This window comes from Carassius auratus, chromosome 14 (assembly GCF_003368295.1).
Source record: "Carassius auratus strain Wakin chromosome 14, ASM336829v1, whole genome shotgun sequence".
In the NCBI taxonomy this organism is placed as follows: Eukaryota; Metazoa; Chordata; class Actinopteri; order Cypriniformes; family Cyprinidae; genus Carassius; species Carassius auratus.
Genome location: NC_039256.1, coordinates 26,044,034 through 26,064,184, shown reverse-complemented (window position 1 = coordinate 26,064,184; position 20,151 = coordinate 26,044,034). Strand labels below are relative to the sequence as shown.

The window sequence follows — 20,151 nt, the reverse complement described above, 5'->3', positions numbered from 1 at the left end:
ATTCTGCTATAGAACAGAAATGTAATATGGTATGTGTACTGTATTCACCATCTAATTGCTTCCTGTCTGTTTATCCTGAAACAATAGTCTATCGGTATATTTACAATATTATTACTATGGACATAAAACAAGAAACTGTTTACTGTTTAGTGCGAATGAGGATTATGACATAATGCACAATGAGCTTCAGATTCTCTTGGTTTATTTTGAGATGTATATATCTTTACAGATAGGTTATAAATATGCATATACAACATCACAAAAAGAAGCTGAAAAAAATTGGGAGAGAACGAAAGGCAAATTTATTACATTGTTCTTCAGCGTCCTTGTTCTGGGTTTTTGGTTCAAAATAGCAGATGTAGGTTAAAACCTTCTAATCCCAGCATATACATTAACTGTTAGTTAGATGGATATAAAGGTAAACCTTGCTGCTTTTATTTTGTCTGATGATGTGTCTGATGATGATGTCTTAGAATATCTGTGAGACATTTGACTGAGGAGAGGCAGAGAGGAATCTGACCTACAATACTTTCCTGTTCTTGAATGAAGCATGACTCATTCACCAATCTGAAACCGTAATTCATTTAAATATTGTATTTCAATCTAGGTTTATATATTTTTGATACCAAATTATATCTGTTTAATAATGTTATGGTATTTGAGGCTCATAGTAGGATGTGTTTTATATAGTAATCTCTTTGTGAGACCAATGCTGATGTTAGCAGGTTCAGATATGCCACTGAAATGTTACTCCTCTACCACCTGAAGCAAAATAGGCCAAGTACATGTTATTTTCTGCTCACAAAGCAGGATGTGTCTCTCCATTTTCTCTTCACTACTTCAATCTATGTCTAATGGCTCATAGGTGACAATAAACAGCAACGTTAAAAGCAGAAAAACAAGACTCTCTTTAGATGACCTACATTAATGATCTCAACACATTCTATAGCTCTTATGTATTGCATGAAACAATTTGAGAGATGTGCAAATCTCTTTACTTCAACAAATAGTGACTAGCTAGTAACCTACTTATGTATGAAATCTGTTGACAAAAAACTGGTGCAATCTGAACGTGAAATCTTGTTCAAACAATTTTTTTTTAATAATGTACTTTGCCAGTTGGCTGTACTGTAACACTGAAGGGCAATGACTCCAAAATGGAACATATTCACGTGATCAGTTCATGGGTCAGTCTCCAATGAAGACTATCATCTGATGAATCACTGGGGCATTGCCTGAGGGTCTTCTAAAGAGATGAGATTATCGGAGGTCTTCATATCGCAGGACACACAGCTGCCGGCAAGATCCTGACCACAGTTGTCTCTCTGTAGCTTTCCAGCCTCTTCTAAAGCAAAACTGTCCCCTAGTTTAAAAAAAAAAAAAACACAATATAAATGAACACAGAAAGCTGATGCCTGATGTCTAATAAGATCGATCTATCTATCTATCTATCTATCTATCTATCTATCTATCTATCTATCTATCTATCTATCTATCTATCTATCTATCTATCTATCTATCTATCTATCTATCTATCTATCTATCTATCTATCTATCTATCTATCTATCTGTCTATCTATCTATCTACAGTATCTATCTGTCTGTCTAGGAGAAAATAGAAAATGAGATTCTTACTGGTGTTTGAAGAGCAGGAGGGGCATACTGTTGTTCTGGGACACCCTATGACACGAAGGACCTTTTCATCACCGCAGGGAGATGCATCCAAAATCACATAGACCTGCTTATATACAATGTGTAAAGAAACAATATTATCCCCAAAAATTGCTTGCAGAAAATTCAAAAACTCACATTAAGAATAAACACTTTACCTGTGGAGTGGCTGTTGTTGTCTCCGTCATACTGTCCTCACTCATGCTTATATCACCCACTTCATCCTCTGAGGGACAAGTTCCAGAATGTCTTTTAGACCTGATAATGAGCAAAAAATATATATATTTATCACTTTGACTTCATAATATTGAAAATAAACATACTAAGCAATTTGTAATGTCAGTTTAACCAATGTAAAGTCTGGCATATGATGTATCTTTTCATTTCATTTATTGTTTTATGGAGACTGAGCTTGTGACATTGGGTGTAGATTCAATGACCTTTGAATACATATCTTTTGTTTTTTGTTTCTGAAAGGCTAAATGTCAAATTCATTGAACTGGCTCCTATGAAAAGTATTACATTCACATAACCCTCATATCTATGTAAATAGTAATCTGAGGCGTTTCGTTTTTTTTTCCGTTCATGGATTGGCACCCTGCTAACTGACACCGAGGGCAAAACCAATCTCCGGATCCTGTTGAGTGAGAATGAAATATGGAGACCTGCAGTGAGACGTGAAGGTATGATAAGTAGCATTATTACAAACATGTGTATTGGATATGTGTGTCTCGCCCCTACACCTGGGGCAATAACAGGCTTTGGGATAAACCAAACCAGAATTGTGTTTGTGTGTGTGAGTGTGAGATTGAAAGTGTGCGTTAAGTTGATATAGATAGAAAAATGAAGAAAAATAAAACGGAAACATGAGTAACCAAGTGAAAAACGCAATTTTAGACAGAAAAATTGCCACCCGTGTAGCTTTTAAATAAGGTTATAGATCACTGGGTCCATTTTGGGGTGTAGGAATGACCTATTTTGATATGTAATTGCTGTAGTACAAGCTAAACCAAGCATGTAATTGAAAGCGTGTGGCTGCTGCATTGAGGTGCAGGGGCCAGAGGAGCCAGACATAAGTATGCTGCTTTAGGAGTATAACAAAACACCACACACATGGGTCAGTGTCACTAAACACAGGCACAGAGAATTAGACACTTAACCAGGGTGAGGAAAATATCACCCAGCTGTTTCGATGTGTGTGTGTGTGTGTGTGTTTAAAGACTTCTGACACATGCTCAAGGGAATGAAAACATCTTTAAATCTGCAGCCTCCTCTCCTAATAAACAATTTAATGCCACTTTTACACGCTGTTCACCTGGTAAAGCAGGGAAATCAACCCAGACCGGCAGCAATCAAACCATTAGAGGCTTTCGATGAAATGGAAAGAGGCTGTTTTAGAGCCATTTTTTTTGTCACAGTGTCTATTTTCATCTTGTTTCTTGAATCCTTTACAAATAGGAGTCATTAAGACAAACTGTGGCAGAAGCTCTGGTTTTGTACCTTTTTCAGTTTGATTTTTGTTCTTGACCATGAAACACTATGGCAGGGTTGTGCAAAATCCTGGCCCCTTTTCAAGTCTTAAATTAAACTGTATTGGGAAATACGTTCAGGAAGGTCATTTTGCAATTGATATGACAGGATGAAGAATTCACTAAAAAGCAAATAAAAAAAATGGAACAAGGAATTCTTGGAAAATGTTCATCTTAATAAATTAAATATGCAAAAATATGTCACTGTAACAATAAGAAATATCTTATAACCTACCAATTTTATTTTTTACATGACTAACATTTTTTTTTTATTCAAAACATTCAAATATTGCATACTGTTGGTCATGTTGTGTAGATATTGTTAACTTACAAAAATCTATAATATTTTGATTATTCATTATCTATTCTTCGAAAATCCATTTGCCTCCATGCCTCCAGAGCAACAGAAATGAGCATGTGTGTTATTAATGTGTATCTCTTTGCCTGCATCACTCTCACCCGCAGCAGTAGGTGATGCAGGCAGCGATGGAGAGAAGAGTGATGAGGAGCACAATACACATTGCTATAGCCATATTCCTCCTCTTCTCCTCTTCAGCCTGCTGCAACTCCCACCATTCAAGATCACTGAACTGACAGCGCTCCCCCATGTATCCTAACACGCAGCTGCAGCACAAACACACACAGAGCATCGTTAAAAGCAATATTCATTATTATATAATAATAGAATACAATTATTTACTGAATATACTTATGGTGTGCCCTTTTTGTCAAGGGCAAACATTCAGTAAAAAGCCATAGGATTTTTAGTACAAGACTGCCATCTACTGCCCATTAACTAAAGCCTCATGTAAAAATCAGCTTATGGTTGAAGCTCAAAGGAAATTGTGGTATATGCAAAAACAAGGATGGTGATATTCTAAAAGTCAGGTTGAAGCTTCCACATGACAAAAGCTATATAAGCAACACTTGCTTGCAGGCATAAGATTCCATCTCAGGGAAATAGAAGCACACTCCTTCATACAGACAGTATGAGTCGTGTGTAGAGGGGCAGTTCTGCACAGCATCATTGTGTTGCCATGGCGATGTGACATCAAGTGGACTTCCTGTACTCGGCCAAGAGGAGGCGCTCTTAAACTCCTCTGCAACAAGAAACAGAGCATGAAAATGAGGTCACTATCATGTTGCATCATGCATTTCTGCTGAATGTCAGTGCATTTCCCTTTTGCACAAACTCATATTAGAGGGTCCTTACTGCTCATGGTCTCAAACGATTATGGCCCATAATATGGACATAGACAATTGTACAACAGATGATTTTATAAAAACACTGTTTCAGTTAAAACAACAAAAAGGTGAATCTTACCATGACAGTTCAATCCTGTGCCTGTGAACCCAGGTCTACATCTGCACTGATAGTTTCCTACTGCATTCAAACACTCAGCGTTCACATCGCAGCCATGCATATCTAATCCACATTCATCTATATCTGTAAAGATACACACACAGGAAATATGCATTTAAAATAAAGGGAAAATGTTTTTGATTTATGCTTTTTTAAGTCTCATACAGTATATATGATTTATGATTCTTCACGTTTCTGAAATAATAATCTTAATCTCTCCAAGGATGCATTTCTTTGATTAGTAAAAAAAAGAATATTGTGAAATACTAGTACATTTTCAATAACTGCTTTCTATATTAATATAAATAATATTCATATTTAAAATTATTATTTATTTATGAATTTTCAGCAGCTATTCGTTTTCTTTGTCACATGATCCTTTAGATTTTTTTCTAAACTGATTTGTTGCTCAAGAAACATTTCTTATTATCAATGTTGACATATTTTACAGGATCCTTTCATGATTTTTTTTTTCTATTGTAAATATCTGCACTGTCACTTTTGATCAATTTAATGCATCCTTGCTGAATAAAAGTATTAATTCCTTTAAAAAAATCTATACATTTGAACAACAGTTCATATCACAAATTTATATTCCTATGACTGACATTCAGACTAATGTGAACACTGCTTATACATAGCAGTTCGTTAAACAAGTTCATATTAAGTCATTTACATTTTAGACACAATATTGTCAATTAATTTGAGCAGTTTAACAGTGTCAAACTAAATAGTTGAAAATCAAAAGCAGAATGAAATATTCCAAGTCACAATATTGATTTTATTGAATTTTTTTTTTATTATTATTATACATAAAGGTGTAAATATTTTGTCATACCCATACAGTGTTGACCATCTCCAGTGAATCCAGTCTTGCATTGGCAGAAATATCCACCTGCTGTGTTCACACACTCAGCCTCAGACACACTACAATCTGCCAGGCCTGCTTTGCATTCATCAATGTCTGTGCAAACACACACACACACACACAGAGACACAGACACACATATATTGTCAATACTGTATGTGCTCATGTAGAAAAACCCAAATTTACATAAAGACTAGTCAATACACCCAATAACAGGCACATATCACACGACACACACATCAATATCCATACACTCAAATTCAGTTTCACACATACATCACAATCCAGCTGCTTCAGTCTATACTAAATCAAAATCATCTGACGTGTAGTGCAAACACACACAGACTTACCCACACACAGCTCCCCATCTCCAGCAAAACCTGTCACACACTGACACACGGCTCGGCCTTCCTTCTGCATACACTGAGCGTTCACATCACATCTGAGAGAGTAGCAGTCATTCTGGTCTAAATGAGAACACATCAGTCTCAAGTTATCTCTGTAGCTCTGGGATACTTGATTCTGACTGGTCGATTACAGCATTATGTGTTCACAAAAAATGATGATTGTGATTGTTGCTGATATTTTTCTACCTGAAACCATCCTCTCTGTGTAAAGCATGGCCAGTGGTGTGCTCTCATCATTCGGCGTTTTATTTCTCAAACGATCACTTGATTCACCATCATCTGATTCTGTGTGGAGAAATACAGCTCTTTTTAACATGAGTATGCAAAGAGTGGATTTCAGATTGCTTTAATGGTTTAATGTGACTGTATAGGACAAGCATTCTTGCCATCGTTTAATTGTATTCTCATTATACTGACCAGTGAATGATGTATTAATTGGCAGACAGTCTTTTCCATCATCTGAAAGAACGTGCTTCGCGTGACATGAGCAAAGAGACATTCCCAGTCTGCTCTCACACACTTGAGCACATCCTCCATTTTCATGAAGACAAACATTCGCTCCTTTATAGCAGAAAACATGCATCAGATCATTCCTGTTATGCAGTTTGTCCTACTATACTGAAATAAATACTAAACTCTTTAACTGATGCATTTAATAAAAAAATAAAGTGACTGTAAAGACTTTTATGTTACAAAAGATTTCAAATAAATGCTGTTCTTTTGATCTTTGTGTTCCTTAAAAAAAATCCTGAAAAAATAAATTTCAGTATCAGTTTCCATAAAAATATCAAGCAGCACAGCTGTTTTCAACATTGATAATCCCAGAAATGTGTCTTAAGCAAATCAGCATATTAGAATGATTTCTAAAGAATCATGGGACACTGAAGACTGGAGTAATGATGCAAAAAAAAAAAAAAAAAATTCACAGGAATACATTACATTTGAGCACATATTAAAATAGAAATCATTTTTTAAATAATTATTCTTCATCGAATAAGTGCAACCTGTCTTCTAAAAAAAAACATTTCAAAATAAAACTATACTGCAACAACCACCATTTTCTTATGCACTTTTACACATTATTAAAACTAATGGTAAAACCCAAAGGGAATAGTCTGTTAATAAGTCAATTATCCATACCTGGTTTGACAAGAGGATGCACAACAACTAGAGCAGCTGGCTGGATAGAGATGTCACGGAGACGCTCAGGGTTCGGTCCAGTTCTCATGTCTATCCGGTAAAGCAGGTGACCCTCCCAGTCGCTGACCCAGAGCACATTCTCAAACACTGCAACATCAAACGGCCGACCTGAGCCAAAGCAAAACCAGTAAACATATTCATCATTTTTTTATAACAGCATGAAAATATTTGTTGCAAAGTGTAGTTTGTCATTCCATAGTACACACAGTATTTGTTTTTGTAGTGAAGGTGTGTGTGTGTTTTTGGCAGAGGAGCCTCACCTACTTGGTTCTCGCTTAGCATATGGCGATCGGAACCGTCCAGGTTGGCCGACTCAATCACACCTCTGCTCAGGTCACACCAGTACAGACGCTGGGAGCCGTGATCCACAGCTAGACCACTAGGAGACACCAGACTGGTGCTGACCACGACTTCACGCACGTCTCTGTTCAGACCTGAGCGCTCCACTGCAGGACGACTACCCATGTCTGTCCAATATACCTTCCTCCAGACACACAGATGGAAAGTTACTGCTTGCCAAAATCCTTGTTAATTCATAGAGCTGCTTGCCTTGGAATGCCATGAGGGTTATTACAGTATACAGTGAAGGAAATGTCATTTTTGCTGAACTCTCCCTCATCAAAAAGGTGTTCACAATAAAATGGCTGTGGCCACTGCACTATTTCAGTTTACAGGACGTCAATGAAGACAAACTGAAGAGAAGAAAATGAACATGCAATTTCAGAGGTCTTACTGTGCCTGAGGATGTAGGGCAATGCCTCTGGGTTTCTGGATGTCTTCATCTATAAAGATTTCTCTGTCAACGCCATCTAAACCACTGCGGGAAATAGAGGATAATCTGAAACACAGAATGGTAAAGTCAGTTAAGAATAGAGGTATACCTCTGAGGAAGTGTGTTTGTATTTGTCTGTATCCTACCCTCTATCAGTCCAGTACAGTTTGCGATGGACCCAGTCCACAGCCAGACCCTCGGGTGAGTCGAGTCCAGTGGAAAACAGCATCTCTCTGAAACCTCCATCCAGGGAAGCCCTCTCAATACGCTTCCGGCTTTTATCTGCAAAATACACCTAAATAAACAGACAAAACCTAATGACTACTTTTATATGACATTTCAAGGAAAAATAAAACACTTAAGCTAATATCAGAGAAAATGTTTAAAATAAATAAACATTTGTTCTGATTTGTAAAGACTGGTTGAAAATGATGAGCTCAATCCCATTAGCTTTATTCTACTGGCAACCATTGTTTTAATAGTAAATATATTAAGGTTAGAATATTATATATCTATATATATTTTTTTTTACAAAGAATAAATGTACAGTATTTTGTCTTATTTATTTATTTACTAATGTATTATTAATTTTAATGTAGTGCAATGCAAAACCAAATACAAAACTACAAACAGATATAAATGAAAGAAATATAGTGTCATAGAAATAAAAGTCCACATTACAGCTTTTTTCAACTTCTTACACACATTTTCAAAACTTTACACACAAATACAAGAATTGCACACACAAAAATGCAAAATGCCTCACATCTCTTGCAAAATTATGCAATGCATTCAAAAAATCACAAACATATCTCAAAAGCATACATTTGCAAACACTTTTGCCATAATATTAACTCCTGTTAGATTTGTTGTTTCATAGTGAGTTGTATGATGTGTTTTGTGAGAAGCATTTTATGAAATTGAAAATGGAGAGTCAAAGGCCAAGAATTAGTGTTTGGTTTTGCAGATTTGGTGTGTGGTTCTGGTGTTTGAGTGTCAGGTTTCAGAAATTGTATGACAAGTAAAGATTTTGTTTGTCAGCAGAAAACAGAAATGTGTCCTCTTGCATTTAAATTCTGTGGCCACAAGATGGCAGTTTCAAACATTATTTTATCAACATGAGCCCTGAACTTCATTTCTGTTTCCTTACATCATCTGGCATTTACATCTCATGTCCACTAGAGGGCAGTAGTAAACACATCATATATGTGATGTGTGGTCTCCTCAGCTCAGCAATCTTCTGGCATGTGTGTGTACTTTTACCTGCTCCTGCACTGGATCATAGTCCAAAGCTATGATACTGCCTTTTGGTTCCTGCAGAAGTGTTTTGCTCTTTTTGCCATCTGCGTTAATCTGTTTTATATCCACTGTATTGGCAAACAACAGGTACACTGGAGGTCCTGCTTGAAATAAAACAAAGAGATTCCAGATATACGAGGTCATTGGAAGCAAATGCACTTATGCTTAAACCAATACTTCCAGGAGACAAGACGGGGGAGACAGACAGGCACCCTGGCAGAATGTAGATTATAAAGACATTTGGTAGGCCTTGCCTGCAGCAGCACAGTGTTTTCCATCAGGCTGGAGCTGGTATCCAGGCTGGCACTCACAAACCCACCTGCCTGGATATAAAGTCACACACATGTGACTGCATCCCCCTCGATCTGCAGACAAACAGCCTGAAACAATGGAGAAGAAAACAGCCACAGGCATAAATACATACGTAATCTGGCTATTAATGTACTTTGATTTACAAAAGCACACACCTGTGCACGAACGGCCATCAGAATTAAGCACAGATCCCTCTGGACACACACACACATCATCTTCTGCAGTGTGCACACATGCATGATCACAAACTGTGCCATTCTCCACGCATGGTTTAGACTCTGCAGACAAATGTAAGCAAGCAAGTTAAAATTCTGCCATTTACAACAAGCAACAAAATAAATTCATTCATTTATGCAACTCATCAGTTCAATTTATGGACTTTATTGGTATACTGTACATGTCTCTTCCGCTCATTAAGGCTACACATATTTGATTCAAACAGTAATATTGTGAAATATTATCAGAATCTAAAAATAATGGGTTTCTATTTTTACATACTTTAAAATATTATTTATTTATTTGATGCAAATTTTAAATTTTCAGCATCATTACCCGTCACATGATCCTTCAGAAATCATTTAATATGCTAATTTGTAATCATTGTTGGAAATCAATGTTGTTTTGTCTATATTTTTAATCAAATAAATGCAGCCTTGATGAGCAAAAGAGACTTATCACACACACACACACACACAATTGTTAATAGATATTGTTAAAAGTTATAATGTACTAAAATATATTTACATAAACATTTTTAATACATTTATTTCCACTTTTTAAAATACTAATATATTTTAACAATGTATTTATTCTGTCCAAAATATATTTTTAAAAACATTTTGCATTTACCAAACCATTTTTTTTTTTAAATAATGTGTTTTTGCCACTTGAAGAACTCAATATCGTGGAATTTTAAGATTTGAACAAAAATACATTTTAAATTAGATAAACATAAAATTAGTTAATTCTCACATCCACAAATTTCTTTTAGTGTATATTTTTCCACAATGCCTGAAGAACTAAATATTAAAAGCCTAAACAACATAAACTGTGTTACTATACTGGATACTGGTTATCTTTCTGCTGGGTTTTGATTAGGTGTTTATATAATCTGAAGGGAAATTAGATTAGAATTCACACTTATTTTACACACTCAAGCCCCAAACGGCATTTTAATTCCACTGGCACTTTGAATATTGTCCTCAAACTAATCATTAAAGCGTGGTCATTTGGGGAAATAGAATGACATGTGGTTGGCTGTACAGTCTGACAAGACAACGCAAACAAGTCTAAAGTCTAAAGCTTACGGCCTCAATCTTTCATTTCCAAAACCCCTGTCCTCGTTGATCAATTCTCACCTCAAAGTTTCCACCAACTCCTCTCTGATCCAACAGACCTTGTGGCACTGTGCCTATCAGACAGTCCTTATTCTGACACCTAATAATCCCAAATCCAATCATCCTATATTTACAAAACACCAGCCCTGAAACAATTAACAATGTCTGGAAGATTTTGTTTTATTCAGGTTAACACTTAATAGATATCAAACAAGGCCTGCCTTTATAATAAGTGATTACACCAGTTAAAAATAATATAAATAAAGATTTAAAGCCACATAACTGGTTCTGACACCAGTAATGATGATAGGTTTTGAAGAAGCCAGGTGGGAAACAAGCTCAACGGGACACTGTCTACAATCCCGTTATGATGTCAAGACCATAATCCCAACCACAAAGGTGAAAGTGCGGAAGGGGTCCCTTGGTCAGAATGAGTAAAAACATAAGATGCTCAGAGTTAAGAGTTAAGATAACGTGATATTTCATCTTTAATTTGCATTAATTTAAATATTTTTTCTGCATTCAAAAGTTTAATGTACTTTTATTCTAATTATTCACAATAAATAATAATCTATTCCATAAATAATGTTTCCTAATTGTAATTTCACCATCTCTAAGCATCTTGGCTGTCAGAAAACATGGCTTCAAACTTGACTGCAGGTGTATATGAGCGTCCGCAGGTGCGAGGACTGCACTGAGGGTTAATCTCGTTGTTGCTTTGCTCTTGACCTGCTTAGCCAGGCAAAGCTGCTGACTAAATATGTTCCTCATTACTGATGTCATCTCATAATCTTATCGCGCTGCGCTGTTCAGCTCTGCCTCAATGCACAATTAGAGCTGAAACAATGAAGTCTAAAGATGCCCTCTGTCTCGTTCCAGTCCTTTTTCTTTCTTTTTTTTTTATTCTCTCTTGCTCTCTGTCCCTGACTCATGAATTCCATCTCATTTATATATATGCTATTAGTGCCAGTGTTTCATAATCCACCTCCCAGTTTCCAGTCCTACCTTGGCAGGTCTTCAAATCGGGCAGTAACAGGTAACCCTTAGGGCAGCTGCAGAAGTATGAGCCCGGAACGTTCTCACATCCCAGTGAACAGCCGTGGTTCCACAGGGCACATTCATTGATATCTGAAAGAGAAGAAGATAGTTTTGAATGACAGAAGAAAGTGGTGGATTTTGCCACAGACGCTTTGAATATTTTAGAAGTTATTGTGTTTCACAAGGGAAATGGAGGCTGTACCTTCACAATAGTTGCCTTGTTTACTGAGGGTAAAACCGTCGCTGCATTGGCACAGACCAGTGTCACTGTGACCGGAACACACTTTCACACACTCTCCTGTGTGTCGATTGCAGCCTGCATAAGAACAGTATCATTTTTAAGCAAAACCACCAATTTGCAATACATTTGCTCTCCATTTGACGTTTAGGATAATTGTGAAAACTTACAATCAGTGTTGGGGGTAACACATTATAAGTTACATATAAGTTACATAATAAGAATATTTTTTTAAGTAACTAGTAAATTAATGCATTAGTTGAAAACATCTGAGCTACTTTTTCAAATAAGTAACGGAAGTTGATTTGTTTTCACATTTATTCACAAACACCTTTCTCCTGTCTGTGTTGAGAGAAATTGTGAGTGAATTAAATTTGGCCAAAATATAGCTTTTGGGATTTTTGTTATTAAAAATAAATAAGCAAGCCCAGCTCAGGTGACAAAGAGTAACTTTCCACTTTCCACTGAAAGTAACTAAGTAATCCAATTAGTTACTTTTTTATAGAGTACCGCAATATTGTAATGTATTACTTTTAAAAGTAACTTTACTTAACACTACTTAAAATCACCAAGTTTTACACAGTTTATGATTATAGAAAGAAGAGTGGAGTAATTGGAGCAATGAAATAATGGTTAGTAGGGGTGCACGATAAATATCGGCCGATAATTAATGCGCATCTCATCAGTGATTTACCTCTGATTAGATAACCGACTTTACTGACGAGATGCGCATTAATTATCGGTCGATATTTATAGTGCACCCCTAATGGTTAGAATTAATTGTAATAACTATTCAAATATGTTTTGGTAATATATTCTGAAAGCAAATACTCCAGCATTTTATGAAGCAATTAAGATCATGTACAATTATTCCATAACCAACCTGGAGGGAATGGAGTTGTAACTTCCACTACTGGCTGATTGATGGGATGTACCACTTTGACATCAGCAGGGGGGTGCGGCATCCTTTTAGAATTGACAGTCTCTCCTCGGCCCCCTGTGTGCTTGTTTACTCGCGTGATCCATTTTGACTTAGAGTCCGTTAGGTACACATAATCAAGAAAAATCGTTATCCTGATAGGATGTGATCTAGGACAGGGAGGACGTATTTACTACTACTTTAATATATGAAACAGTAATTACCTGAATTACCTCTTATATTTTTACATTAGAAGAATTTAATCTACCTGAATGGCTGATTAAAGACGTTAATAATGTTGCCATCATAGTTGCAGGACCCTATAGCAGTGTGCACTCCTTGGCCCTGCTGAACCCAGAAGAGCCTCCTGTCCCGGTGGTCTATAGCCAGAGCCTTCAGTCTGTCTGCAGCTTTCAGCACTGTTGCCCTCTTCCCACCGCTCATGTCTGAACGCTGGAGACTGGGAGTCAACCCATCTGACAGCCAGAAAATATATCTAGAAAAATGTTGTGATAGCATTCTTATACATTTCTCTCTCTAAAACAGTACAGTATTTCAAAGGTGCTGTATGTAGCAGTTGAACTAGATATTACAGTCCAAATTCAAAATATTGGAGAGGGGTTTTTTCACCCAGTCCCTTCTCCCTGGACTTGACGCACATGCAGGTTTGCCAGATTGATGTCAACAACAGGAACGAGTGCACGCCACGATGAATTAAATGAAAGATGCTGCGTTTTCCACCAACTGGCAACCCAGGGTGCCGATATACAATTGGGTAAACTGGCAGGGGGTGGGTCTTACAAACCAAAACAGAGACCGACATTCCGGCCCAGAACAAACATTTTCAAAGGAGAATAATTGACTGTAGCATTGTTTTTCAGATAAACAAGTATACTAACTTAGCATGTTTCTTAAATATCTGCAAACTTTAGCTTTAGTAGAGTCAAAAACTTACATACAGCACCTTTAATATAAGTCATTTTCATTCATTGCCTATAACATGAAAATAATCAGTGCATTGCATATCAGCCAGATTTTTTTATTAAATCATTCATTCTGCATTAATATTAAAGATCACTGGAAAACAGCTGAAATTATTTTCTTTACTCCCCCAATGAATATCTACTAATGTTGAGATATTTGTATTGGAACCAAAATGGTTGCTTGATTATCTCTTCACAGACCAGTCCTTTAGAAGAAAGGTAAGGCCAGTGTGCTGTTTGAGACACTGTTAGATCTTCACCTATGTGCCAGCCATGTTTCAAAGAATGTGACTGTCTGAATGCTCCAGCATTTATAGCTAGCGAGCAAACTAGGATTTGAGCAACACAGTCCTGAGAAGAACTGTGCAAATGACCAAGCCTTTAGTCATCTCCCCTACAGTCAACAAGCATGCTGCTGAGAGAACAGAGTAAAAAATGTAAAACATGTTGTTGTGGGTAACAACTCTGACCTATTGCTCCACAAGCCATATTGCAATGTACTCACAACTTCATTTTTATTGCCACTGAAGTTTTAGCTCTTTTATGTAGGTCTATTTGTTTGCTTATTTTTATTTTTCAATTATATACACACACTACCAGTTTTTGAACAGTAAGATTGTTTTTATGTTGTTTAAAGAATTCTCTTCTTCTCACCGAGCCTGCATTCATTTCATCCAAAATTCAGCAAAAGCAGTAATATTGTGAAATATTTTTTTTAGCATTCAAAAAAACTGCTTTCTATTTGAATATATTTCAAAATGTAATTTATTCCTGTGATCAAAGCCACATTTTCAGCATCAGGACTCCAGTCTTCAGTCTCACATGATCCTTCAGAAATCATTCTAATAGGTTGATTTGCTGATTATTATTATTATCATCATCAATATTTAAAACAGTATTTTTTTTCAGGATTCTTTGATGGACAGAAAGATCAGCATTTATCTGAAATAAAAAGCTTTTGTAACATGATAGAAAAGCTGAGGGTTTATAGAAATAACAATTAAAAATTATCAAAAGTCTACCAACATAATAATAATAATAATAATAATAATACATATTTTAGAATGGGAAATAAGAATATTAGAATGATTTCTGAAAGATCATGTGACACTGAAGATTGGAGTAATGATGCAGAAAATTCAGCTTTGACATCACAGGAGTAAGTTACATTTTAAAATATATTCAAATACAAAAATACTGTAGGCAAATGCAGGCTTGGTGAGAAGAAGAGTCTTCTTTAAAAATATTTGTTAAAAAATAATAATAATAATAAAAATTACTGTTCAAAAACATTTGACTGGTAGTGTACAAATACATTACTTGAATGACTGTGTAGATTTACACATTTTTACCTCTCATTTGGATCAACAACCACACTTCTTGGCTGAGACAGGTCTCTTAGGACAGTCTTTTCATTTCTCCCATCTGTGTCCATTCTTTGTATCGTTCCTTTTTCCGCATTGCTCCAGAGAACTGTGTTTTCAATCCAGTCCACAGCCAGACCCGTGATTCCTTTCACTGATGAAAGAAGCTTCTGAAAGAATGAACCAAAACTGCATTAAAAAAACTTGGAACAGGCTTCAAATGATCACTAATGGAATTGAAAACTAAAAGAACGTAAATAACTTTCAGCTAAACTTATATATAACTATAGATACTTACATGCATATTAAAAATAACAAAAAAATGTATAAACAACAATAGCATTAATGGGGCTCCGGTATTACCTGTCTGCGTGTTCCGTCCAGTCCAGCCCTGCTGATTTGTCCAGCAAGCGTGTCAGCCCAAAACATTGTCCCCTCACTTAAGTGGAAATCCAACAAGATGGACCTTCCCACCTTAGACACGATTCTTCTCTGGTCCCCATCAAGGCTCATTCTCTGGATGCTGTTTCCAAGGCCAAGTAACAGATACGGTTCAGGATCTTTAAAGATACAGATTACAGATTTACAGATTTTGTTTTTCCTGAACGCCATTTCTATCAACCAATCACAACCCTCTGATATTTTGGGGCCAGGTTTGAGGTTTGGTCAGGGATCCAATTGGTTGGTAGCAATGTTGTTAGGATTAAAGTGTATAATTGGACATATATATATATATATATATATATATATTTATATATATATATATATATATATATATATATATATATATATATATATATATATATATATATATATATATATATATATATATATATATATATATATAAACAAAACAAAAATCTTGTTTTACTTGTTTTTTTTTTTTTTTGTTTCTCTGTTGTAATAAGTATGTATTAATAATTATCCTATTGTAACGATGTGTTCTGTTAAAGACTGAATGCCACAAAGGTTGTAGTCAAGAGTCATAAACATCATAAACAGTTTACTTGTTAACATAATATTGTGCATCTTTGTAAATACAGACATGTGCAGTCAACAGAAATTAAGCTCTTCTCAAAGTAGGATTTAATATTTAAACGAAGGATTAATTGTTTAAAAATGAACTTTATCTCACAGGTTGATGAGTTGAAACTGTGGTCGGCAAAGACTTTAAATGGGGGGGTGAAATGCTCGTTTTCACTCAATATCCTGTTAATCTTGAGTACCTATAGAGTAGTACAGCATCCTTCATAACTCCAAAAAGTCTTTAGTTTTATTATATTCATAAGAGAAAGATAGTCTGTACCGATTTTTCCCGGAAAAACACGACCGACTGGAGGCGTGACGTGTGGGCAGAGCTAAAGAAACACGAGCGCCAGTAGGCTTTTACGTTGAGAGCATGTGGAAGCTGAGACATTACCGTGAGGAAAAAAAACATCCAAAACAAACCATGACTAGTCAGATTCAGCCGTTTATTTATGATCCAGAATCAGATCCAGAGGCTGAAATTTAACAAGAGCAGCATCAGCAACGACGTCTCTATGTGTTATGTACTGAAACTGTATATATTTGCTTATATTATATATATATATATATATATATATATATATATATATATATATATATATATATATACTGTACATGTGGAAAGTGCAGTTTGATGACAACATCGCATGTTGTTTACTTGATGTGCTTACGCGCCGATAGCTAAGTTAACAACACAGAGATATTTTAAGCAGTTTTACTCACCACCTGCGGTTCCAACACACGATCGTGACCCTTTTTCGCTGGGATTGCATCATCCTTAAGAAATAAACGATGTGCAAATCCGGTGTCAAACTGGGCCTTGTTTGTAAAACAAGCATCTTCGAAATGCAGGGAACAAACACAAACACTTGCACAACTCCGTTGATGCTCTGTAAAAATAAACTCCATCCACTGGTCCCTTAATGCTGTTTTTTTTTTTTTGGTAATTTGTGCAGGGTTGTCTTGCCCTGGCAACCAAAAACACACGTCTTTTGTGACATTTCGCGACGCTCTCGCTCTGATCAGTGAATCGCTCTGATCAGTGAAATGTCTGTGCTGCTCAGCCTCGCTATACGGGAGCGCGCTCTTCCGGCAGAAGTGCCTTAGGACCCATATAAGGAAATTCCGCTCCATCTAACGTCACACAGAGCCATACTCGAAAAAAACTTTCCGAAACTTGTGACAAACCGGAAGGAGTATTTTTGGAACAAAAATACTCTTTCAAACGTACAACTTAATTTTTGAAACTTTGTCCATGTTTAGCATGGGAATCCAAATCTTTAACAGTGTAAAAAACTCAGTAGTATTACTGAGAAAATAGCATTTCACCCCCCCCCCCCCCCCCTTTAACATGAGACCTCCCTGACCCTAAACTAAAGCTGTTTGATAAATGAGGCCTGTCGGCTAACAAATACATTCTTTCTTCAGTCATAAAATTGCTAATTATTTTCTCTTTCTTCCCAATCCATATTAGCACCTATAATGTCATTCAGGATGTGAATTAATGTTGCTAAGAGACAGCTCTTTTCATGCTTTAATAGGGAGAGGTTCACACATCGATCTCACAGATGCCTGTAGAAATAAAGCAACTGTATCTTAGCAACACACACCATGGTGGAGGATTGAATGCATTACAAAAAACACAGCCATGTTGCTAGGATGTGCAGAGAAAATAACGGAAAATGTTGAATATGGTGATGGTTAGTATATATTAATTAATAGTCACTTTTTGCAAACTAGATGAGGATGCATTCTGATGTTCTAGTTAAGCGCAAAGGATTGAAGATTTCTATAAAGTCTATCAAGCAACAAATAACTCATCCAATAAAGCAACTATGTTAAGCTGTTAATAAATATGTTATTTTTAAATAAAGGGAGTTTTTCTTCATATTTAAGATATAATCTGATAAAAAGGTATTCAACAAAATATTTAGACTTATGCTGATATAAATATGATGATTCATAAAAGGGAGGGTCAAATTCTCTTCTCACTGTGGCTCCAAAGCAGTGGGTCCAACAAGACTCAGAATTACATTTTCATTAATTTCATTAACATTTTTTGTTTTCAAATAAGATGTTATTTCTTCATGGACATTTAATGGCCATTCTATTAAATATTAAAGAAACTGTTCACCCATTCATTGCAAGTCATTCTTGACTCAGCTCATGTGGTTCATTCCTGTATGACATTCTTTCTATCGTGGAACACAAAGTTACTTTGGTGTTTAAGTAGCTTAGTAGCTACATCATAAACCGGATGGTAACTGGAGTTTTATTTAAAATCTTTCCCGGCACACTTGATAGCTTTATATGAGGAACAGACCAAACTTTAAATCATTTGATGCAAATCTTTCCCTCTGCGGTGACTCTCAAACTTTACTATTCAAACATCTTTTCTCAAGACATGTTGACATAAAACACTATATATACATTATACTATATAAATATATATATATATATATATATATATATATATATATATATATATATATATATATATATATATATATATATATATAAAATATCACCAATGTTTGATTGAAACATCTCGCAAACAAAACTTCAATGAGCATACGGACTTACCCACACAGCTGAAGTTTCCCGCAGACCAGGGTCGTCCACCCCAGCATAATGCTCCTTCCACACGGCCTGAAGCTTCAGCAGGGCCTATACGCACCACCCATAACCACAAATGAAAGGTAGCTGCTATCGTCCCCCAGAACATAATCTTATCTCAGTTATACAGGCCTCTCCTCTTAGGTATTTCCCTGATCACAGCACCACACCATGCAGCTGTAACCCCCGCACATCTTACACACGCAGCCAACCAGCTCCAACTAAATGAGAACCAGGGTGAAAAGTCTACAAAGAGTGCATCTGAATCCTAGAGGTGTCCTTTACGCACAATGCAGGCTGAAAGTGAGAGTCCTGTAAGACGGCCAGGTTTGTGTCAGGCACACATATACACACAGAGTCTCAATCTCTCCAGTCCTTCTGCTCTCTAGTTGTTTTGGAAGCAAAGTATGAAATTCCTGACAGCCCCATGGTAAATTTGACACATGGTGAGACCAGCAAGGGCTCAGAAGAGGGTTTTCCCTGGTGTTAGACTCTGAGCCTGAGCATGAGAAACACAAAAAGTTAAAAGAATAACACAAGTCACCCTGAGTTCACCTCCTGGTCTGTCCCAGTCTATGCATGTGATTCAGTAGGAGTGGTCACACCTTTTTGTGCTGCTCATGAGTAATGGGATGCTTCCTCCCTCGCACACACACACACACATTCACACACAAACCATTAAACCAGTGTTGTTGTGTCTGCACATGCTCTGTCTGGGCCTCAGTGAGTGAAGAATCACCAGGGTTGGTGATGTGGACAGGGCTTGTAAACGCTTCACCCGTTTCCTATTTACCCCGCATACACGCAATCTTATTATAAGAATGACTGTCATATTGTCACAGAAATTAGAGGCACTGCTCTGGGAAAAATGTGGCAGGTACAGGGACAACAGCTTCCCTGTTCTTGTGCTTAAGCAGGGTAGGAAATGCAGCACAATGTCTGCTGTGATACACACTCACAGGACCCGCTATGACGTCACACTGGACAGAATTCAATAACTAATTCAACTGACGTGTTAACTTTATAAACTTGTACTGAACTAAAGATAACTAATGACCGGTCTATTTAATAATGAATTTATGCCACCATTTGTAACATTCGGGACTGGTAAGAATTTATTGCAACTACATTCTTATGCTCACAAAGGCTGCTTTTATTTGATCAAAACAGTAAAACCAGTAATATTGTATTATTACCATTAAAAATAAA

The 20,151-nt window shown here is 36.4% G+C and overlaps 1 protein-coding gene across 1 annotated transcript; it reads right to left on the bottom strand.

The window, feature by feature from the left end:
• Positions 1-279: 279 nt before the first annotated feature.
• On the bottom strand, positions 280-19,519 carry egf (epidermal growth factor). The gene is made up of 24 exons (XM_026280934.1): positions 18,910-19,519; positions 15,664-15,860; positions 15,289-15,470; positions 13,222-13,449; positions 12,918-13,123; positions 11,999-12,112; positions 11,764-11,886; positions 9,577-9,699; positions 9,364-9,489; positions 9,074-9,210; positions 7,957-8,105; positions 7,772-7,876; positions 7,299-7,522; positions 6,979-7,146; positions 6,256-6,399; positions 6,025-6,123; positions 5,782-5,898; positions 5,402-5,527; positions 4,525-4,647; positions 4,132-4,300; positions 3,660-3,824; positions 1,830-1,929; positions 1,636-1,738; positions 280-1,363 (listed from the first exon to the last, which is right to left on the bottom strand). Exons 1-24 carry the CDS (start codon positions 19,049-19,051, stop codon positions 1,221-1,223), a joined length of 3,513 nt encoding a protein of 1,170 aa, XP_026136719.1. The 5' UTR covers positions 19,052-19,519; the 3' UTR covers positions 280-1,220.
• Between the last annotated feature and the right edge of the window lie 632 nt (positions 19,520-20,151).